Raw genomic sequence first — 23,213 nt, 5'->3', positions numbered from 1 at the left:
ACACACACTGATTTCCACGCACAGGAGGTAGAGCGGGTCACTAAGCAGAGGGTCGGTGGTTTGAATGTCGCATGACTAAGTGTCGGCGGGCAAGACATTGAACCACTCAAATTGCTCCAGTGCTGTATAAAGACTAGAAGTGTTATATGAATAAAGTCCATTTATAATTTGATTCCATCATCATCTTTAATGGCAAAAAGAGTGAAAACCTGTCCTGTCAGCTGTTTATGTCAATCACAATATCCTAATAACTGTAGTGGATGGACATGTGGATTATTTCACATTTTCTCCTGCAGATTGAACATGGGGAAAATTGTTGCTACAATCATATTTAAACCCTGACAGCAGAATGATCATCTCTCTCAGTTTTTGGCTACTTATGCAACACTTCTTATTAGGATCAACTAATTATTAGTTTTTGTCTTTTCTTGGATTTGTCAACAGTAAGGGAAATATAGAATATTCCCAGCCTCATTCTTGATCTTCTTCTCGTTGTGTTTTAACCTTGTTGTCTTGTTTTTGTGTTGCAGAGGTCACACACCTTCAGAATCAGACTATCAGTTACTAGAAGTGGCGCGTCGGCTGGAGATGTACGGGATCCGCCTTCACCCTGCCAAGGATCGTGAGGGCACGGGTTTAGGCTTGTCCGTGGGGCACACCGGGGTCCTGGTCATTCAGGTCAGTGCCGCTGGTTTGTAAGGTCAATGATGTGAGAGGTGATATAAAGAGGTATTTCTTTTAAAAGCCTGATAAAAAGTTGATTCATTGTTTTTGTCGCTGCAGGGACACACGAGGATCAATGCCTTCAACTGGTCTAAAGTCCGTAAACTGAGCTTCAAGAGGAAACGTTTCCTCATCAAGCTGAGGCCAGATTTAAATGTAAGTTACGTTGCTAGGCTCTGCTGTGAATAATTGAATCACGTAACTAAATCGAAACCACTAAATGTGATAAATGTTCTGCGCTGCACCAGAGTTCGTACCAGGACACTCTGGAGTTCCTGATGGCGAGCAGAGACTGTTGTAAAGTCTTCTGGAAGATCTGTGTCGAGTACCACGCCTTCTTCCGCCTCTTTGAGGAACCGAAGGCCAAACCCAAGCCTGTGCTCTTCACACGAGGCTCCTCCTTCAGATTCAGGTAGAGGGAGTCTCTGTGTCTGTCTCTGTCTCCAGTCCCAATGTCCCATCACTTAAACAGTCGACTGCAGCTCATTGTCATCATCTCCGCTGTGCTTCTTCTCTGCAGCGGTCGCACACAGAAGCAGGTGATTGATCATGTGAGGGAGTCCGAGTTTAAAAAGATCCCGTTTGAAAGGTAAAGGCTGCAGACGCGTGTGTGTGTTTGACTCATCGGTTCTGTGTGAGTGCTGAACACTGACAGTCAACCGTCTCTCTGCCAGGAAACACAGTCGGGTCCAACACAACAGCCGCCTGTCGCCGCTGCCTTCTCCGCGTCACCATGAAGTGCCAACAGAAGTGAGTGTCTCAGCCTATTGAAGTGCATCTGGAGCGGGTCACATGATGTCTGTGTCATCCCCAATGAATCTCATTATTACGCTTCTATTTATACCAAGAAAGCCTGTATTGTCCCCTGTGGAGCTTTCTCACAGTTGCCTTACATTGTCATTGTCATGTCAATATTTTTAAACTTACATTGTTCAATTCAATCAACACTAAACAATCTTTGAAGTTATTCCAGATCACATAATTTTCATAAATGCAAGTCACACTATATAATACTATATATAATGTATCATATTTAACTGTTAAGTATGTAGGGAGGCATGGTGGTGCAGTGGTTAGCCTCACATCTAGCATTTGCTTGGTTCGGACTCCTGTTTAAGCAAGGGGCTTTCCTGTGTGGAGTTTGCATGCTCTCCCTGTGTTTGCGTGGGTTTTCTCTCGGGGAACTCAGGCCTTCTCAGGGTTCACCTGATTGGAGAGTCTAAATTGTGTGCGAGTGTGAATAGTTGTGAGATACTCTCGCCTATATGTCAGCAGCGATTGGCTCCTGCGACCCTTTCAGGATGAGCGGTATATAGATGGTTTTAAGTGCATCACACGCCACATCTCTGCTTATCCAAATGTACAAAAGACCAAACGTTTAAGCTCTATTCAGACAGGTGACACACACATTTACATCAACTGGGAGCTGTCTTCTGGCTTTGTGTAACATTAAGTGGCACATTATCACCACAGATCAGCAAAACCAACAGCAGATTGTTCTCTTTTGCCAGCTTATGTACAAACTCACTCATCTAGACCACTCTACCATCAAGTCATACAGAATTATGACGAGTTTTGGGTTATTTTACTAGATAGATAAAACAATAAAGTCTTGAAATGCTTTAACTCTCTGCCTCGGTGTGTGTCTGTCAGAGGGGTCCTCCTCCCATGGACAGAGTCGACCCTCCTCCTCAGCGTCACTGGAAAGAGTCGGTGTTGGTGAGCGCAGAAGATGCCTCACGACCCACCAGGGCGAGCCCCTCCCACCAGACCAACGGCCACGAGGACAGAACGGGGTCGGTGTCCAGGACGGAGGAGACAAGAGGCTCGACGCGACAGATCCACCAAGAACCTCAGAGTACAGGTCTGCCACCTCGTGCTGCTACAGCCAGCAGCTCTTCCCTCCACTACATTGGCTGGAATAATATAGATTATGACTATAAAACGTGCAGGGATCAGGACACGAGGATGAATCACAGGGAGAAGGCCGTGCTCCACCAGGCGTCTGGGTTTGAGAACATGAATGGTGATGTTCGGGCTCAGCGGGAAAACTTTACGGGTAGGATGCAGCACAGGGAGTCTGCTTCACCTTCCAAACCACCGCTCCCACCGAGTCACAAGTTAGATCCGTCTCAGTCGTACAAGAGGTCTGACCAAAGCCTTGTGTATGGCACCATGGCAGACATCAGTGCTCAGAGCAGAGAGAGGCAGAGCTGCAGCCCTCTCACAGTCCCACATATGATGGGCTCGAGGAGCGGCCGCCCCACTCCTGCCCCGGACGCTTCTCATCCGCCACATTCCCTCAATCATGCTGAGCAGAATGGCTACAGCTCGGCTCACCCTCACTTTGACGAGGGGGGGCACTCCCCCATGCCCAGTCGCTCTTCGCACTTACAGAAGCTCCACAAAATGCGCCACATTGACACAGACCCAGACCAGGGAGCGTCCTTGCCAGGGCAGGAGGCGCATCCCGTCCTGTCTCGGGCCGAGCGTATGGCTGCTCTCGAGCGCCGCATGGTGGCCAATGGGCTCTCGGCCCCGGGCAGATCCAGGGCCGGCCCCGGGAAGAAACGCTTGGGGCAGGCTGGTGTCACACACGTGGGGGCGGTTCAGATGAACGACTGCTCCAATACCAGCGGCTCAGAGTCCAGTGAGTCTGAATTGGAGACAAACAGGGGCAACTGCAGCAGCCCGCTGATGTTTGGTAACGCTGCGGAGGCCGGCTCCAATTCCCCTTTACCCAGAAACAAGTTCTCCTTTGGCAGCCTCCAGCTGGACGAGGAGGCAGATGAGGACAATGTCTTCAGTGATGACGATAGTGGACAGATTTTCAGCTGTTAGCGCAGAGAGAGCTCCAGAACATGCACAGTATGAAGGGAAAGACAGCGTTTGCCGTTTGGTGATCATCTGGGTGCACGTGCACAATCATGGACGTTGTCTTACGCGCAACAGATTCTGAATAACAGGTGCTGAGATTAAAAAGTGAATTGCGTGTGTGAGTGAGAGAACTACATTGTGTGTTGTGGGTACATGCACAGCTGCAGGTACGTGGTCTGACTGCATGGAGGGTAAAAACTTTATGGATGATTACAGTGACGAGCAAACACGCTGCAAATTGCCCTGCGATACAATTATAAGCAAAACGCAGACACAGAGCAAAACACCAAGCCTGAGAAGCGTTAATATAGTAAGTCCAGATAATGTTTTGATTTACTATCAAACTATTGTTGAACAAACAATAAGGTAACAGGTGATTGTTCTCAAGTCTACACTAATCTCAGTTTAAGTATTCTACTTACTACTCAGGGCACTTTTCAAACCTCTCTTTCTTTTATTGAGAAGTGGTTTCCTTTGCACTGAGGGATGGAAGGGTCTATCAGTGTTTTCTTGTTTGCTGCATGGAGGGAGTTCATCGTTATCATTCTGCCTCTTGTGTTAACATGTCTCTGCAGAAATACACAAGTGCCAATTTAGGATTCCACACCAATGGATAAAAACTTTTATTGTCTCTGTTTATGTGGGTTTTAATCTCAAAGAGGAACTCGGAGAGGTTCCTGTTGCACACTTTTGACTTTTCTGGACTTTGTCGTAGACGTCATTGTTCAGCTGGTGTTTTATGGAGTTGTTGAACGCTCAGTTCAGTTTCTGTTGCCTTGAGATCTCCCATAGGGAAATACACAAACAATGTTGTCTGTAGTCAGATCTATTTTGTACCGGATGATTTGATGATTGTTGTTGTCAAACTTTGTGCAGATTTCTGCAAAATAGACTTTGAGGTCGTTCGCAATATCTTGGGCTGAAATGTCTGTGGACAGTGAAAGTTTCTAAGCTGTGTTGTGAATATCGTGGATAATCTTTACATCTCTTTGTGTAATTAATACTATTTATGAAGCATCTGGTGTGTGCTCAGTGTCAGTGTGGAAACTGATGAATATGTTGCAAATACAGATTACAACTATTGTTTATGTTAACAGCTCTTCGGCTACAACTTTACTAAAGAGTCATTCCGTGTCAAATCATCACACTTTTGTTAATCATACTTTTCACACTTAAAATAACAGCATTCAGAGGGAATATAACTGTTTAAATTTATATATCTAGAAATTTGTCAGATTTTTACCAAAGAATTTTTTTTTATTTCATTAAATCCTCCAGGAAGTTCTGCCTTTGGTATTTGATTTGTTGCACATATGAAGTTTCGTTATCGTAGGTTTGTCAATTGACCAAATCAACACACAAAATTGTATATAAATCTGTAAAGGTGTAAAACAAAAGTGTGATGATTTGACCTTGGAAGGATTCTAATGTGAAACTAGCTCTTTCTTTCACTGAAGTTTGTCGTTATTGACAAGAAATTCGGCAACAGGTCTAAATATAACATCAGGGTATTTTAGTGTCTATTGTCTAACAGCATTAGAGACCAGTGTTGGCAGGTTTAGGCTGAGTTGAGAGTAAATGTCTGTTACATTGGCAGTTTGGCCACTTTACTACAGTTTATAGCTCTTATGTTCATCGCCGACATCTCCCTCTGCACTAGACTCACGCTCGAGTGTCTCTGCCCGATAATTTGGTTTCACAAACTCCTCCGACAGCTGTGGTGGCTGCCAGCGACTTTGCAATCTTCATAACAAAATGCTGCTGCACTTTTATTCTTTATCCTTTCCAGTTTCTTGCTTTCTCTTCTGTCTTCATGTTTCGTTCTGTTAAAATAATGATTTTTATGTCACCTTCCTGCTTTTTTTTTTTCTTCTTGTCCAGTGTATGCACTTGTCTGTCAGCATGAAACTGTTGTATCTTTTCTGTTACTGCATGAAAACCTGTCCTGTCACTCACCAGCTGTGTCTGTGTAAATCAAGATCACCAGTATGTGGGTTTCCTCTCTCTGCAGTGATCCAGATTACACGTCATTTTTCCAGAAGTCAGGGAGAGAGAATGTTTGGGTAAAGGATGACAGGAGTTTGGGGATATACAGGCAAAAAGAAGAGGGGATTTGTATCTGTGTGTGTGTGTGTGCTGTGTGTGTGTGTATGTGTGAACTGTGCTTGTGATAGGCAGTTTAAAGGCAACTCCTCAAAGTACACAGGCTCTTGGCTCATCCGTCACGGTCGACTGCTCCCAAATGTTTTTTTAGCATCTTCATCAAAAACCGAAGCTGTGTTTGAATATTTATGATTCTAGATTTCTAAATTATTTGGTGTTTCAACATGGTCCTCGACATGCATTAATGCAAAATTATGAAGAGGGAATACATATTTGTTGTTTTGTGGGGGTTGCTGGATCACTGCAGCGCGAGGGGAAGCCTCCCTGAAGCACACAGCTCTGCCACAGACCAGGAGAAACAGTGCTGCACAACAACAGAATAATTTGGAGGAGATGTAAATTTGTTCTTTAAACTCCAAACCATTTAACACGTGTTTGTTCGGCTCTGCGTCTCAGGTCTGGAGGTGAAACCCGTGTGTGTCTCCTAACCACTGATGTCCTTCAGGATTTTGTTTTCCAATGCATGCTGTGCTAAACTAGAACAGAAGAGTTCTGGTGCGCATCATACTGCGCTGCCCTGGCTGCTCTCTGCATGTGCTGAACTGAATGTACTGTAACACACAGGTAGTGATCACAGTCACCACACTGTCATTGTCCTACAGACTCTGTTGTTAGAGCAGGGTTTAAAACAAAGGGAATCATGCAATATATTTAAAACAGCATATTTATATTCAGTATTTTTACGATTCACTTTCACTTTAATGAGTAATATGAATGCAACACAGACAAATATATGTTTGTCTGTGTTGTAAGACAATCACAACAGTGTCACAATGCTGTTTATGAAAAATCCTTATCATTCTAAATTATATTTTTTATATTTCATTTGCTGTTTTTTTTCCCTATCTTTATTCAAGAGCTGGGTATTTCAATTTGAGTGGAGGGCCAGATTTTGTAATGCTTTCACTCAAAACCCCACGCTTGCACTCAAGTAGCCTCTGCTTGTGCTCGTACTGTGCTCCTGCACTCAGATATTTCGTTGCTCGGACCGATTTCCTTCGCTCCAGCTTCAGCTCCTCTCCTCGAGCTGATGCTGTTGGATTTTTTCGTGCAACAAGTCTGTCAAAATTTCCCAATAATAGAACGCCAGTCTTGCCGTTGACAAATTAAATTATATCCCGCCCTTGTAATTGGTGTGCGGATTAAGCAAGCGAAAAACATGTACTAAAGCCGTTGAGGATGGAAGAGCATCAACCGTTACTAGAAGTGAAGGGAACGCATTGGCAAGGAATATATCTTGAATAAAGACAGGATTTTTTTTTTATTTAAATGATAGGTGACACACTAGAAGTCTTTGTATGAGTTCACACAGCTTTCCCCTTAAGTCTGTCTTTCACTGACCGTTTTAACGCTGCTATATAACTTCACTGGAGTGTTTATATGTCACTTTAGAGTCAATAAAAATGACCTTAATGAAGAGAGACCTCTGAATCGTCTTTCAGTAAGTCAGTGTCTGGTGTTTGGTTTTAGATGTTGGGACTTTACTCGTCTTCCTCCCTGTAGTGTTGTGGTGTTGTTTGGTGCATATGTTTATTTGACTCACTTGTTGCAGTCTGGCTAAGTCGATCCCCTTCCGTAGTTGTTTTAGACTCTTTCCCGGGCACGTTGATCTAATTGCAGTCATGAGTTTGCACTGTTGTGTTTGTGCTGACACACCAAGGGGCAGCAGAGGGGGGCGGGGGGGGGGGGGGGGGGGTTGCAGCTGTAATATAGTAAGTATAGCTGAGTGAAGATCGTCCAAGTAGACGACACTCACTAACTCATTCCTCTTAATCATCCTGCAGTACGTGTCTCAGCTTGTGTAGTGATTGACATGAGCACAAAAGGCCGCCAGAGTCGTCTGGACTGTCGAGTGAGTCACGGCTGACTTTACACTTTTTTGTCCCGGCAGATTCTCCCAGTTAGACGTGACAGTGTTTCCTGTGAAGAAGACTCTGATCCTGTTAGACTGAGTGTAAATAAAAGACTAAAGTAGTCTGGTTTAGCTTCCCAGTGGGTGGTGTTTGCAGTGTCGGGTGATGAAGTGAATGCCGGACACTTTAATTAGCATTGAATGTCACAGTGTCTCTGGATTTAGTGGAGCTGTGAGTAATGATTATTTTCTTTATCACTAATCTGCAGATCATTTTCTCTTAATCCATTTTTTAATTGATCTCTACAAGGTGTACATGGTGACCTTGAAACCAAAGAGAAGCATTTCACCTTGACAGAAAATACACAAATTCATCCAATCCTCACAATTGAGAAATTGGCACACAGTTGGAGATTTTGACTTAATTGAAATATTTATACAAAAAAACTAAATCTACTCATCTGTGACTTAAAGTAGGTGAAAGCAAAAGTTTATTGTTCATTATTAATAAATGCATCACTCTAACTTTGATCTTCTCTCGTCTTGCTGCTCACCTCCACGGGACACCGGGCAGCTGTGGCGTCCAACAGTCCCCACCTGTCCGCGTCCTCCGCCCACTCCCACGGCATGGTCAACGGTCAGAAGTCCCTGGAGCTGTGCGGCCACAGTCCCGACGGCCGGCTGCCCTCCCCACTCACCAGTCCGCTGCTCAACGACGCCTGCAGCGTTCGCACCGACGACGAGGACGAGGTTCGGAGGAAGGTCGGTCACCAAGGAGGGTTTTGATAACTTTGTTCCATCTGTAATCAAGATTGTTGTGCTGCAAACCCATCGTGAGATACTTAAAATAGCAGTGGACCTAGATTACAAGTCCTAAATAAACCTCCACTGGGGCTGAGGCTGAGAATATTCCACAGGGAAACTGGTTAGACGGGTAAAACAACTGATGTGGCACCAAATACTGTTGGACCTGCTCACAGGTAGATGGCTGAGTCTCCCCTGCTCAGCATCCTCTCTCTGTTGTGTTGTCTTCGCAGAGGTTTCCAACAGATCGGGCCTATTTCATCGCCAAGGAGCTGCTGACCACAGAGCGAACATATCTGAAGGACCTGGAGGTGATAACTGTGGTAAGACCAGGTCCAAGTCCGCCAGTTTGTTTTCCTCTGTGCCGTCCTCCGGGTAGGAAACATCGATTATTCCGCTTAGCTGCTCCATTGCAAGCTCGTCCGCCAAAAAAACACGGCGCCAGGCGGTGACACAGGGATATTTTGGCAGATGTGAATCCATTTTTTATTCATTCAACACACTCTGTGCCCTGAAAACACACTTATCTGTCTCACCGAAGGCTGTGAATACTAAACTGTGTTGGTGTTTAAAGAGATGGATGCATTTAGCAGCGTGCGACTCCCTGTTTCAGCCTGTCCCTTTGGATTTCGCCGGCTTGCTTCGAGAACACGGACACCATTTCATTTGATAACTTTGCAAAGGAAAAAGCGTCGTGAAAACAGGATATTAAATGTGTGGTGCAGCTTGTTCTGCTGAAAACAAGGAGGGGGGGGTTCTTATTGAAGCCACTCGTCATATTCTCTCGAAAATGCATCACTTCTATTCACTGGCGGGTTCAAAGGCTGCAGCTTTTCTCGTCTTGTAATTTTCAGAGAAGCCTCTCAGGCATCTCATAAATATTTGGGTTGGCTCGTGTCCTCGTTCTTGTTTCAGCTCTGTGTGTGTGTGTGTGTGTGTGTGTGTGAGAGTGCTGTCTCCATCTCCCTCTCCTTCCACAACCTAGTTGGTTAGACCATTTTTTGGGGTGAAGTCATCAGAGCAACAGCCGGTGCTTTTTTTTTTTTCTCTCTACCAAACTCTTCTAGAAACACTCAGGTTTTCCTAAAAGCCACTTCCCTTTCCCATCCCGTCAGCTAAATAAAGCTGTGTCCGCTGTGCCCCTTGACACACACACACACACACACACACACAAACACACACACACACATGCAACATTTGACTTAATGAAGCTATATGTGTTAAGAGTGATTGGCTTCTGATTCCTGCGCTCGTCCTCAGGCGATGAACGGATTAAAGACGTCACTGAGCTGACTGGGGCGACGACACAGACAGGCGTCCAGTGAAAAGCTGCTTTAACACAACATCCTTCTGTGCTGAATGAGAATGGGAACAGAGTAGCAGGGCCTTGACACAAAAACCCAAAACAGACTCAGGACATACATGGCACAAAGCACATTACTTACTTTTCATACCTGCTGCATCCAGGTTTATTAAATGTCTTGGATTTATGGTTCTGAACAAAAAAAAAAACCCCGTCTGGAAAAGCCCTGTGGTATCTCCCTTGGTAGGTTGTGGTGCTGTAGACAAGCCAAGTACTTTTTTCTTATCTAAAGTCACAAATCTGCCTTGAAGGGCTTTGCAATCTGTGCAGCACACCACATCCTCTATTCGTAGACTTTCGATTCAGATAGGGAAAAGTCTGTTGTTTTCAAAGTGTAGAAAGTTAACCCCCCCAATTCATCACAGTATGAGGGGTTTCACCACAGGTTTCGAACTTTACAACATAAACCCTCAATACTGTGTGTGAAATATGTATAATTATAGATTTCCCCTAACCCCTGCTGGTGGCCCCCTGACTCACTACGAGACATTGTTGTTGGCATGATTGTATTTGAATCGATCTAAAACAGAAACAATCCCTATAACATTCATTCATTCTGCACCAGACCCAGACCTCTGTCCTTCTAATGTCGTTGCTCTCAAAACCGAAAGAAATGTACAACTTATAGGGTGTTTAGAAATATTTGACTCATGTTTCTATATTTCGAAATCTATATGTTATCTGGGTTTATTTGAGCAAAATTCAATTTTAGTATTTTTTGTTATTTATTATGGGTTATTGACAATTTAACCTTTTAGCTTAGGTTATACAGATTGTATGGTTATGAAGCATTTGAAGCTATTCCAACATCACATTGAGTAAAAACACCAGTGATGGCACTGGCGGACGTTTTCTCTAACAGTGTGTGTTTGTGTGTTTCTTTGATGGCAGTCTTTTCAGAGTGCCGTGGGTGAGGACGAGGCGACTCCAGACTCTTTGAAGAGCACCGTCCACTCCACCTTCGAGCCGCTGCACAAGTTTCACGCAGGTTTTCTCAAGGAGGTGGAGCAGCGGCTGGCGATGTGGTGAGTCCCCCCCCCCACCCACCCAGATGTGTCCCTGGAACTCTTCCAGTGACGTGTCTGTTTGTTTGTTTTTCCAAAGCCACTTCAACCTCCACCATTTTTAATGAGTTTCATTGGCATTTAGTTTGAGGGGGGGGGGGCAACAACACTGGTCCCTCTAGTTGACCTGAGGAGCTATCGTCTCCATAGCAACAGTCTCTCTACACTATCGCTGGCCTTTTTTTTTTGCCTGTGGGTTTCGGCTGTCTGACCTGCTTAATGATGTTGTGCTTTATCGAACGTACGCTGAATCACACAGACACACACACACACACACACACACACACACACATTCAGATGTGCAGACAGTGATTCATAAAGCCTGTCAGACTGTAAAATGTAGGGCCCTTAACTGCAGAATTGCAGTAATATACTGTATGTTTACTTCAGTGCCTGTTCTTTGTTAGAGCTTCAGATTAAAGCCGGGAGTAATATTTAGTCAAAGCTGGTGATGAAGAACCAGATTCAAATGTGTATGTAAATTATCCAGCACCACACGTGTCTCTCTATTCTCTTTGCATATTCCAATATTCCAGTGGATATATGTAGCTCTGTCATTGTGACCAACATTATAGATCAATCTGCCACAGATGAGTATGCACAAGATGTTTTACAGACTGAGAGATGTTTCTTTAAATGTTAAATATAAATCTACTGAGTGAATACAGTGACAGCAAATTACTTATACTCTCACTGTGGGGAGAGTCATGCTCAAGGGAGACACCTGCTGGTGGGTCCCTCGCAAAGTTCTCTCCAACTTGAGATGAGGTGAAACTCATGTGAATAATCAATAAGGTGGAAGTGCTGTTGTGTAGTTTAGTCAGTTACTCCACTCTCAACAGTAATAACCATAATAACTAACTGGATTTCCCTCTTGATTTGGATCTGTACCAAAATTTGAGTGAGTTTTTTCTTGATCCAAATCATATCTTTCCAGGTTTCATGATAATCATTTGAGTAGTTTTTGCGTAACCTTGCTTACAAACTTACCTACCAACAAACAAATGGCCAGGGGTGAAACCATAACCCCCTTGCTGAAGTAAACTTTGCTTTGCAAAGGAGGATTGAATCCAAATTAATAAAGGTTCATTTAAAAAAACACACATTTTCAGAAGCAGAAGAATAAACTTATTGGTATAAATATGCTTCCGCAGTATCTTGGTTCATCAGTCTAGTCGTTCTAGAGTTGAGGTGTTTTAAAAGAAAAACTAAAAATCTCAACCTAATGAAGCTGCTGTGTATCTGTTGTAGGGAAGGACGCTCCAACGCTCACATCAAAGGAGACTATCAGCGCATTGGAGACGTTATGTTGAAGAATCTGCAAGGTTTGAAGGTGAGGCACAGATTGGTTTTGAAAACTCTCACATATCTGTAAAAACTGAAATGCATCCACACTCATAAAATGTTTTTGGCATTTCCCCAACTTCAATGTGTCCCCAGCCGCTGACGGCAAACCTGCACAAGCAGTCCGAAGTCCTGTTAGAGCTGGAGAAGGCCAGCAGGGCGTCCCGCAAGGTGGAGGGTCTCTGCAGGGACTTTGAGCTGCAGAAGGTCTGCTACGTCCCCCTGAACGTCTTCATCCTGCGCCCGCTGCATCGCCTCGTTCACTACAAGCAGATCCTGGAGCGCCTGTGCAAACACTACACCGCTACTCACGTGGACTTCAGGGACAGCAGAGGTGTGACACTCGCACCTATGTTTATAAGTCTGGAGCAGCAGAATAATCCAACAGATGATATTCAGTGACGACTTACTTGTGGGTTTTTTTCTGCAGCTGCTCTGGCTGATGTGTCTGAGGTGGTGGAGCTGCTCCAGGGAAGTTTAATCAAGATGGAGAACTTCCAGAAGCTTCTGGAGTTGAAGAAGGATTTGATTGGCATTGACAATCTTGTTGTTCCTGGTCGGGTGAGTTGAGGAAATTGGATTCTGTGTCTTTCAAACGTCTAACTACACTGTTAGAGACAGGACAACCTTGTGGGCACATATCATATGGACCAATGGGCCTTGAGTAGCAGGACCGACTTCTCGTTGGTTCAGACGATTAACCCAACGTCACCAAACCACATCTTGTGAAGAATTTTGATTTTGATTCTCACAAAATTTCACACATTCATAAAAATTAGTCCCCTTAATACACCAGAATTTTTTCCGAACAAGAATAATTGATAAATAATTTGTGAAATTGGTGCAAATAGAAAAAAAAAATCTGTTTTATTAAAGAAAGGGATTTTTAAACGTTCCTGGATCCGCCCCTTTGTCCAAACCCATGCCAAAATCAAAAGGGGTCTTTCTCGGCCAATTTCCCACCCTTTCACCAAGTTTCTTGATATCCTGTTCAGTACTGTTTGTGTAATCGTGCTCACAACAACAAAAGTAACCTGCTCGGTGGAGGTTAATATGCCCAAAAGAAACCTGCTTGTAAGTTTGTTTGATTTTTTACTTCCTTTGTAGTTGTATCTAACAAATAATGTTTGTGTTATTTTTCCATGTTCTCTTTCTCAGGAGTTCATCAGGTTAGGCTGCCTCAGCAAACTGTCTGGAAAAGGCCTACAGCAACGAATGTTCTTCCTGGTAACGCCCACTTTCTCAGATATTACTGATTTAATTATATTATAGTTGAGTGAGTTCAGCGGAAAGATTATTCGACTTTTATCTTCCCACCTACACATGAGTGTTGGCAGGGAAACATAACAAGTTTTCCAGGCTCTGTCGTTATGGTTAGATTTGTAACTTGTAAACAGGGCAATAAAAATGTTTGTACAGTGGAACACTGTGGTGAAGAAAAAGTAATTAACTGTTGGAATTTATATTTCACAAGAAAAACTGAGAATTGATTTAAAAGACTGTAAATGCCCCTTTTTCTCCTTTCCCTCTTCCTGGCTGTAGTTCAACGACGTCATTTTGTACACGAGTCGGGGGATGACGACGACCAATCAGTTCAAAGTGCACGGACAGCTGCCGCTACACGGCATGAAGGTAAGAGCTGTGGAACTTTCACCGAACCCAAAGTGCTGCAAACGGCTGTCACCAGTTTGTCATTACTGCGAAGAAACTGCTTTTAACGGCTGCCACTGCTCTTTCTGGGATTGCCTCCAACCAGCACTCGCGCACACACACACACACACACACACACACACACACACATATTCATCCAGTCGCACTCCCTCTCACACTCTCAGGACATCTTCACAATCCTCCTCTCTCACTCCCCCTCCTCTGCCGTTCTGTCTATTTCGGTCCGTTCTGTCCCAGATACCGCTCGTCTCTAATGTTTTTTCTGTGTCTGGGTTTTATTTGCGTGCATTCTTCTGCCAGGTCAGGGAGAGTGAAGACGAGTGGGGCGTTCCTCACGCCTTCACGCTGGTTGGAGAGCGACTGTCGGTGGTGGTGGCAGCAAGGTGAGTGTGTGTGTGTGTGTGTGTGTGTGTGTGTGTGTGTGTGTGTGTGTGTGTGTGTGTGTGTGTGTGTGTCTGTCCACCAAAGACACCTTGTGTGAGTATGTCTTTTTATTTTTGTGGAGTGTGGGGAGTTATATATGGAGCTGTCTGTGAATCACTGGACATGCACAGCTGAGTTCTCGCAAATATATTGCGAGATATTATTATGATATAATATTATAGGCACATTATTTTTTTATTATTGATTCAGCCTCAAGGGTTGATCCATTATGGTGGAATTTCCACTGGGGATGGCGGGGGGGTGTTTCCATAGTTTTCAAAATCCTGATAGGGTTCCCCTGATGTTTACAGTTGTGTGTGTGTTCTCATCACTTTAATTACAGTGAGCTCACAGCAATTAAGATTCATGGGCAGTGCCGCTTTCTGTTCCCTGCGTTCTGCCTCTCAGGCTCAGTCCGAGTCTGAGCCTCTCAGGCTCAGTCCTCTGCCTTACCTGCCTGATATGAGGAGCTGTGTGTAAATGTGGGACTGAAAACTCCTCTGTACATTTATTTAAAACATTATTTTTCAATGTTACTTTCTCTTGTGCAAAAATCCCAGAGGTGACAGATGAAAGCTTACCAAAAAAATTATATTTGGGGCAATTTAATTTTCTTTTTTAATACAAAGATTTAATTAGGTAACAATCTCAAAAACATATGCTGAATTCATCAATAAAAGACAAGGCAGTCACCCTGATAATTCTTTTTAAATTATCAATAATATCACATGTGTGTAGTTTTTTTTTATTGTATTTTCAGTTTTTTTTATTTACTGATTTGTTATAAGACAATATTTCTTTGATTGTGAGATATTTTTTAAACACTTTTCCTGACCAACAAACACTTTTTTAAATGTGTGTGTTTTTACTCTAGTTCAGTGAAGGAGATGGAGAAGTGGATGGACGACATTAAGACGGCAATAGAAATGGCACAAACCAGCAACGGGACCTCATCTGACCTGGTGACCTGCAAACTGACCGACAACAGTAAGTTACGACACAAACATACAGTTCAATATGAAATGTATGACTCAGTCTCAGGAGTTGATCCATCGAGGAGTGATAAACAAACAGTGGCTCATCAGTGACTGTCACAAAATACTACGAGTACACCTCCTGAAATCCAGGACTCCCTTTGCTCTGTGAATAATCTGACTCTGTCTGTGTTTGAGCCCCTCTCTCCTCACCGCCATGCTCGTCTTCTAGCAGTAACAACCTCCTGACTTTCCCAGAATGCCCTGAGGACTCCCAGGCCGAGGTGGAGTCCGAGGACGACATGGCCGCCCTGCCGCACGCCGCGCCGGAGAGGCCCACCCCTCACCGTGGTAACACCATGGTGCACGTGTGCTGGCACAGGAACACCAGTGTGTCCATGGTGGACTTTAGCATAGCTGTGGAGGTACCGGCCAAACCTCAGCACTCAACCTCAGAGCTGCTCCTCCCTCCTCCCACCTCCTGCCTCGCTGTTTTCTTCCTTCTGACTGTTTCTGAGTGTGTGTCTGTCTCTGAATACACTGTGATTATGTCTCCGTGGTAACAGTATCCTCCTGTGCTGCACTGCATCACCTTAACTTTGCTTAAGGATATATATTTTTTATATATATATTTGATTTATTTTAAGGCTCATTCTTTTCACTTTTTAGTTTTCACGATTGCAAAAAACATAAATACCTAAACATTTAAAAACTGGTCAGAAATCTGAGACCTAATCATCGAAACATTTGGGCTACAAATTTGTTAACATTTATAAACAGTTTGTTTACATTTATTTTCTACGCTGTGCCTGTTTATTTTTACATATTTAAACAAAAATATCCAGCTAGTGACCCCTTTGAAACAGAGGAATGCAGGGCGACCTCTCTTTTCCTCTTCTCTCCTGCTAGATTTTCTTTGCACTTTACCGCCACCAACTGTCGATCAGCAGGATAGCATGAAGCAAATGACAGGATGTGAATCACACCACCTACATACATTATTATCAATCCACAATACAAACAAAATGGGACGTCCTCATGTAGAAGAAATGCTCTGTGGTTCTACTAGTCTATAAAAACTTTGCTCTTTAAAAACAAGGTACTTTTATTCTAAAAACTGAAAACAATGAGCCTTACAACTCATTTACATCTGATAAATGCTAATTTTCCAGTCACTGTGTGTTCAAGACGATTTATTTGCAGCCTCAGTGAAAATACCGTTCCCACCTGTTCCCTCCTGTGGCTCAGCGTAGCCAATTTTCCTTTATCCAAACTCTAAACTGTGGCTTTTCCTGTGTGGCTCTGTCCTCTCTCTCTCCCCTCCTGGCACTTGAAATGTCTGAATGTCTATAAATAGAGCAGGAGCAGCACCTAGATTTGTGAAAGGTTCCTGATCTCGCACTCACAGATGGGATCCTGTTTTGGGATGTAGCCTCCCTACAACCCAGCTGTGTCCGGGTCTAGCTCTGCTCTTCCTCTGTAACCACGTCCTCTTCACAGCCTTGCCTGGACACTCACCATGTGACCGATGTGTTAACCCCTGCCACTGCATGCCTGTGTTTTCACCGACTCAGTCTCTGTGTTTCTGTCCTTCCCTCCCTGTCTGCTTTTTTCTCTCTCTCTCTCTATCTCTCTTCCCCGTGCGTCTGTGCGTTCCTCCACGGTAGAGGACCCGAGTCCAGTCAGTGGGAATATGGCCCCCTCAGTGGGGCCCCCCAGTGGCCAGGGACCGGTGCCTCTGTCTGTTATCTGCTGGTACCGTGTTCAGAGCCTCTCCTTTAGTGAATCCTGCAGGAGTCTAGAGGTAAAGGAGCCAGGCAGACAGGAGAGGCCCTGTGTGTGTGCGTGTCTTTGTGTGTCTGTATATGTGTGTGTGTTTAATTCCACTGCTCCATCAGGCAATGTTACCAAAGGCTTCACAGGAACAAAAATAGAATAGAACTAGCTGTGGTGCCTCATGTTGTATTTAGTATAGTGATCCATCAATTTCTTTGATAGGAGTTTGTGTTTGACACCTGAAGATTCAGAATGAGATATATGGTAAAACACCACGATCATAAAAGAGAATCTGAAGAGTACAAACAGTTTTAAAGTTATAGTTCTAAACAGTGATTCCCAACCAGTTCTACTCAGGGGGTATGTCCCAATAGGAAAAGAGTTAGTTATAGTTCACCTAAACAAATATATATCTATGTGTATATTTTATATATATGTACATATTTATGCATAGACAAATTTAAGATATTTAAGTTAATTAATTAAGTTAAAACATGACAGGTAGTGTTTTTAACATTGTTAGATTGTTATGGTTCATGTTATGATGCTAACAGTAGAATTAGAGTCCAGAATAGAATGGAATGGAAAAAAAGAGAACCTGTTTAAGAGCCTAACTGTCTATGACTTGGTTTTGTTAGTAATTTCAAATTCCTTTTTTCCTTATTTCCAGAATCAACTGTCTGGAAATTTACTGAGGAAGTTCAAGAACAGCAACGGCTGGCAGAAGCTCTGGGTGGTCTTCACCAACTTCAGCCTGTTTTTCTACAAATCTCACCAGGTGATTGTCCAGTGGACACAGAGAACACACCACAGTCATTCCTCCTCCTCCTCCTCCTCCTCCTCCTCCTCGTTCTGAGCCTGTCAAAGGGTTTTCCCTCCTCTGGGCAGAGAAGCTTCACACCTTTGTATTGAATGTCGAATCTTTGTGTCATATTAGTGGTGAACACACTTTCCCATGCAGTTTGTCACCTAGATTTTTACCTCAGAAAAGATTGGGTTGCTCTTTGTGCAACACATTCTGTGAGCTTCTTCTCCATAAGCAGATTTGAAATTCTGTGATCAATAAAAAATTATATTTTTATACTTATTTTATAAAAAAGAAGTATCAACCGGACAGCTCTTTCTGCTTTGTGACTTTACAAAATGCTTATGAGCACAACTCACAACAGTAGCACTTAGATCACCTGCTATTATCATTCATTGACGCAATGTGGAGGAGTTGAAACCAAAGATTGTTTTACTTCCTTATACAAGATGGATCAGTAGAGGAATCTTAAACCCTGAGTCTCGTTTGGGATTGTGACATTTTAGTTGTATATTAGTTCTAAGCAGTTTCAAACAACATCTTTTGACCATGTCTTCCACTATTGGTCCTTATTTGAGCTATTTTTCTTTTATGCCAGTGAGCCTTTTATTTACACTTTCACTTTTAATTCAGTGTCCTTTATCGTTTCTCTTTCTCCTCAGGATGATTATCCACTGGCCAGCCTTCCTCTGCTGGGCTACTCTGTCACCGTCCCCACAGACACTGAAAACATTCACAAGGACTACGTCTTCAAACTGCAGTTCAAGTCCCACGTGTATTACTTCCGAACGGAGAGTGAATATACTTTTGAGAGGTATTTATTGTCCACACTCACATTAACTAAAGTCGTGTTCAGACATGAACTCAGGGAAGTTTGCCTTTCACAAGAACATGAAGAAATCAAATATTTTTTTATGACACATTTTCAACGGTCTTATCACTGAAAGCTCTCTAATCTCGTTGACTTTCCAAATTAACATCTTCTGCAACTGCTTCTACATTTATGGCTCCTCTTTTTCACCCTGGGATATTTGTACAGTATTGTTCCAGTTTTGCGTCTGTCAATTTTAGAAAAAAAATTCCAGACAGCTTACTGATAGTAAACATTTCCAGAAAATGTCTGGAGCAACCGACTTAGACATTTGCGTTCTTATATATTAAATAATTTAATTTCAAAAAAATTGTCCAGAGTTCAGTGCATGTTTGAAAGCAGCTTTTGCCGTTTTGTGGCGTCCCGGGACGTCAGAGGACTCACACAGCATCTCTCTCTGCCCACAGGTGGATGGAGGTCATCCGCAGCGCCACGGTCCCCTCCAGCCGCGCTCGCTTCCTGAACAACAAGGAGTCTCACCTTCACTGAGTCGACTCGCTTCCACACACTTTGTCTCCCTCGGGTGGCGTCCTCTCTTCCTGGCCCGCCCCCCTCGCCTCCTGGACTCTTTGCTTTTCTTGTCCACATACAGTATATCCGGGACATTTATACACGTGTCCATGCACATTTGGTGCTTTTTAATGCTTTAATGGTGACATGTCCGCTGGTTTAGACTGCATCAGAGACTGCATTTTTTTTGGCATTTTTTACTCTCAACTCTGAAACCTCTTTTTACGGATGTCATTTTTATACGGTTTTCTAATGGTCTCAACCACTTCTTATCTTTCTGGTTTTAACATTGTTGCCATCAGCAGGAACGTGTTGATATAGAAACTCAGCAATCTTTCTTAGATGGTTAAACTATCACTGCATTGTCACACACTTTTGTCTACTTGGTTTATTTCATTGAAAACGGCTGCTTTGAAAACTGTCCTGCAACCTTGGTGCCAAAACTGATTTATAGCGACATCCTGGACTTTTTAACAGTATTTTGTTACACGGGGGATAAAGGAGCGCTCCTATGCTACAAACCATGTAATTGAAAATCATGTAAAACAGGCCAACCTTTTAAAGGTCAACGCTGTGTTCACATCCAGACCAGCACAATGTGTTCTTGTTTAAGAAAAAAGAGAGAAAGTGATGAAAATATGAAATTATTTTTGTTGTATTATTCAACATAATCCTAGGATTGATCACGATGTGGCTAGAGGTAGCTGCCATCACCACTAACTCAATTTCAAGTAAATATTCTATCTGCTGATGTTTGTTGTAAGTCTCAGACTGTCTATCTTCTTTTGAAATCTTCAGTTTCCCTTAAGCAGTGAAATGACAAAATGGTAGAAATGTTCATAATCATCGAATTATGAAGACGTGTGTCAGTGAAAGCTTTAAAGATTACGTGTGAGACAAAATAGAAACTTTCAGTTCTAAGTGCTGTCGCCCTCACTGAACTCCAGGCTGCCTCCTGAACGAAGACGCCCACATATTTTTATGGGTATAAATGAATGGAAATGTGCATTCGACAGGGTTTTGCAGTGAAGTGAATGAGACGGAAGAAAACCTCTGTTCTGCTTTGGAATCGCTGCGTTTTTTCCTGACGTCAGAGAGCTCTTTGGAAATGAAAGCAATAAAACACATATTCACACTTTGATTCGGTGTTCGCTTGTGTTTTGTGTTGCAGCTACTCAGGCAGGAGACTTGTTTGTAGGCGTGTGTTAACAGCTGTGACCTACAGATGGCGTCATTGCTCAAGAAGTTTGCTTCAGCCACACTGCTATAGCATTGTATAGTGAGGTGTATGTATAGCAATGCAAACAATGAGAAGCTATGTGCAGAGCCTTGTTTTTGTTCTTTACACCGAGTTGTCTTGCTCATAATAATTTTTTTAATTATTTTTAAACCATCTAAACCTGCACATGGTCTTCATGTTTAAACAGAGACGGTGATGCGTATCCCAGCATCCAGACACAATGGAACTACATTATGATTTTAAAAAGCTCAGTTATGAAATCTTGATGAAGTACCAGTGTGTGTGTGTGTGTGTTTGTGTGTGTGTGTGTGACCCTATAACTCTGATAGATGACAAATATGTTTTGTTAAAGGAATAAGGTAATTTCAAAAGATAACATTTCAAGCAACATACAATATTGCAATGTGGTTTCAGGCACGATATCCTCTAATCTACTGCCTGTGTGTAAACATGTGTACGTACTTTTACAGAAATCTTTGTGAGGACCATTTTGAGCCTAGAACCTAAGCCTGAGGACATTATTATAAGATGACCAGTCCTGAATTTCTGAGGGTGTTTCAAGATGTGATTTTAGGTATTAGGTTAGAATTAGGTTGACGTTAGGGTATGGAGCTAGGGGATAAACTATACCAGTGAGTGTCCTCACCAAGAGAGAAATATATGGTGTGTTTGTGTGTGTGTGTTTGGTCTTGGGTATTAGTTATGTTGTTGGGATCTAAACCTGTTTACAAAGTCACATTATGGGGCTTGTCTTCCTTATGGGGAAAAAGTAAGTCTTCCGTAATGTTAATCAGGGTTAGGCACTAAGTAGCTACGTTTAAAGTTGGAGTTAGTCTCCAGGAAATCAGTGTAATGTTCTCTGAAACAATGGAAACATGTATTTTTTCCCTCCAACTCACAACTTATAGCACTAAAGCTCATATTTGGTGTTAATCACTCACATAAAAGTCTTGTATAGTTAATCTGATCTGTTCTGCTTCTATCAACCAGCTTGATCAGATGATATTTACCCACTTTTATTCTTTGGTTATTCAGTAAAAGTATTCTCTGGTGTAAGTTGCAAGCGCTTATAATCAGAGCTGCCACCTGAAACTCAACTAAACATGTTATAACAATGACCCTGTTCGCCAGAGTGGGGATTTTTTGTTGTCATAGGAAAATATTGATTCAGTCATTCATGCGGTCAAATACTCACTGTCCAAAGTCCAGGCTCAGCACGCACGCACCCACACACACGCACGCACCCACCCACACACACACAAGCACGCCAGTGGGCAGGCCTCGACGCCGGTAAGGGGCGGAGCGTGCTGAGGAGGCACCCAGCAGATTAAACACCTCCTGTGTGTCTGTTTGGCGCTGAACGAGCAAACTTGTGGAGAGGAGACTTGGAACATGACAACACGCGGGAGAAGACCGAGCCGAGGACTCACGCTGCACGCGTTGACTTTTTAAAGACGACAACCATGAGACCCGGAGGTGGGAGCGAGGCGACCGACGCGCCACAACATGACTCAGCTTCAAACTAGCGGTGCGCACCTCTTGTGTGGATCCGAGGGACGGGAAGCAAACCGGGGATGAACCCCCTGTAAAGACCTGCATCTTCAACTCGGGTTATCGGACGTGTAATTGATGCAAAGTGCTGCGCGCAACGATGGCGACGACTCCTGCGCAACCGGAGACCAGGAAATTTACGCGTGGTCTGGGTAAACCCGGCACCGCGGCTGGGCTCAGGCAGAGCGTCTCGGAGGTGGTGAGGACGTCCGTGCTGATTGTAAGTCCACACCTCCTCCTCTTCCTCCTCTTCCTCCTCCTTAATACGGTGTTATAATGTCTGCCTAAACCGCTGTGCGGCAGGAGGTCACCTGAGTTCTCACGCACGTTGGAGAGGCAGCTGCGTTTGGACCGGCCTGGTGGGAGAACACATGTGGGCTTCATGGTGTGACAAGTACAGGTCAAAGTATGAGTGAGTGACTCTGACCTGCACATGTGAGACTAGTGTGTGTCTTGGACTGAAGAATGAAGTTGGTGAAGTTTTCCATGTGGAAACTGCTTATATGGCACAATTTTCAAATACTTGTCTTTGTAGCGTACACAGAGAACATTTGATACTCTCTGCAAACTTTGATCCAAAGCCACAAAGTCACTCCACACCTTCACTTTCATCCTCACTTCTTCCATTCATCCCAAGTGTCCTCTTTCCCTGAGAGGCCCTCAAGAATCAGTGCATGATCAAGGTGTTTTGTCCTCTGTGTCTCCGGGAGGCCCTGAGATGCCACATTACCTCCTCACAAGGGAAAGCATGGGGTCTTGGATTTCACGCTCCAGGCCGTGACCAGTGACATTGACATAATGCTGAAGTGGACCGTCCACTTTGAGAACATCTGGGTGACGAGGACCTGCACCGTACCTCCTCGGTATCGGCTTTCCACAGGGGAAGAGAGGAGTCGAGCCCTTTGTTGGGTCCGAGTGGGTCTGTGTGTTTGCCCCTTCTCCGTCTGATTGCTCCAGTATTTTCAGGAAGAAGTTGCTAGGTGACTGAAACGCACACCGTCCGGGCGCCTCTGTCAGGGAAATGGAATCCTGAGTCAGGATCCCAGACATCCAACCACACCTTCGTATTATTTATTCATTCTGTCCCTGGTGCACTGCCAGACGCCCGGGGGGAAGAGAGCAGGGATGGATACAAGTATGCATGTTGAGAAATCAGCAGGCTGAAGGAGCGCTGAGCAAACTTTCCTTTGTGTTTGTATCAG

General features: G+C 43.7%; 2 protein-coding genes across 5 annotated transcripts in view; both read left to right on the top strand.

Moving 5' to 3' along the window:
• Nucleotides 1-20,361, top strand: part of LOC133967501 (FERM, ARHGEF and pleckstrin domain-containing protein 1-like) — a 55,081-nt gene extending 34,720 nt beyond the window's left edge. Inside the window, exons 8-27 of the mRNA XM_062402991.1 lie at nucleotides 531-678; nucleotides 784-879; nucleotides 972-1,135; nucleotides 1,244-1,312; nucleotides 1,398-1,473; nucleotides 2,377-2,587; nucleotides 8,190-8,377; nucleotides 8,653-8,742; nucleotides 10,674-10,807; nucleotides 12,098-12,179; nucleotides 12,287-12,524; nucleotides 12,621-12,751; nucleotides 13,349-13,417; nucleotides 13,733-13,822; nucleotides 14,162-14,244; nucleotides 15,159-15,271; nucleotides 15,517-15,683; nucleotides 17,705-17,812; nucleotides 18,502-18,653; nucleotides 19,118-20,361. Of these exons, the coding sequence (XP_062258975.1) occupies nucleotides 531-678; nucleotides 784-879; nucleotides 972-1,135; nucleotides 1,244-1,312; nucleotides 1,398-1,473; nucleotides 2,377-2,587; nucleotides 8,190-8,377; nucleotides 8,653-8,742; nucleotides 10,674-10,807; nucleotides 12,098-12,179; nucleotides 12,287-12,524; nucleotides 12,621-12,751; nucleotides 13,349-13,417; nucleotides 13,733-13,822; nucleotides 14,162-14,244; nucleotides 15,159-15,271; nucleotides 15,517-15,683; nucleotides 17,705-17,812; nucleotides 18,502-18,653; nucleotides 19,118-19,199 (2,491 nt within the window). The 3' untranslated portion in view covers nucleotides 19,200-20,361. The remainder of the gene's footprint in view (nucleotides 1-530; nucleotides 679-783; nucleotides 880-971; nucleotides 1,136-1,243; nucleotides 1,313-1,397; nucleotides 1,474-2,376; nucleotides 2,588-8,189; nucleotides 8,378-8,652; nucleotides 8,743-10,673; nucleotides 10,808-12,097; nucleotides 12,180-12,286; nucleotides 12,525-12,620; nucleotides 12,752-13,348; nucleotides 13,418-13,732; nucleotides 13,823-14,161; nucleotides 14,245-15,158; nucleotides 15,272-15,516; nucleotides 15,684-17,704; nucleotides 17,813-18,501; nucleotides 18,654-19,117) is intronic.
• A 1,439-nt stretch (nucleotides 20,362-21,800) lies between these two features.
• LOC133966916 (dedicator of cytokinesis protein 9-like) overlaps nucleotides 21,801-23,213 on the top strand; it is a 71,735-nt gene continuing 70,322 nt past the window's right edge. For 2 of the 4 annotated variants that reach the window (XM_062402020.1, XM_062402019.1), the window contains exon 1: nucleotides 21,804-22,231. In XM_062402020.1, coding sequence (XP_062258004.1) covers nucleotides 22,112-22,231 — 120 coding nt within the window. In that variant the 5' untranslated portion in view covers nucleotides 21,804-22,111. Of the gene's footprint in view, nucleotides 22,232-23,213 lie in introns of all 4 variants that reach the window. The other 2 variants (XM_062402022.1, XM_062402021.1) reach the window with 2 other exon arrangements.

This window comes from Platichthys flesus, chromosome 13 (assembly GCF_949316205.1).
Source record: "Platichthys flesus chromosome 13, fPlaFle2.1, whole genome shotgun sequence".
Classification (NCBI taxonomy): domain Eukaryota; kingdom Metazoa; phylum Chordata; class Actinopteri; order Pleuronectiformes; family Pleuronectidae; genus Platichthys; species Platichthys flesus.
This window is presented reverse-complemented; position numbering and strand designations above follow the sequence as displayed.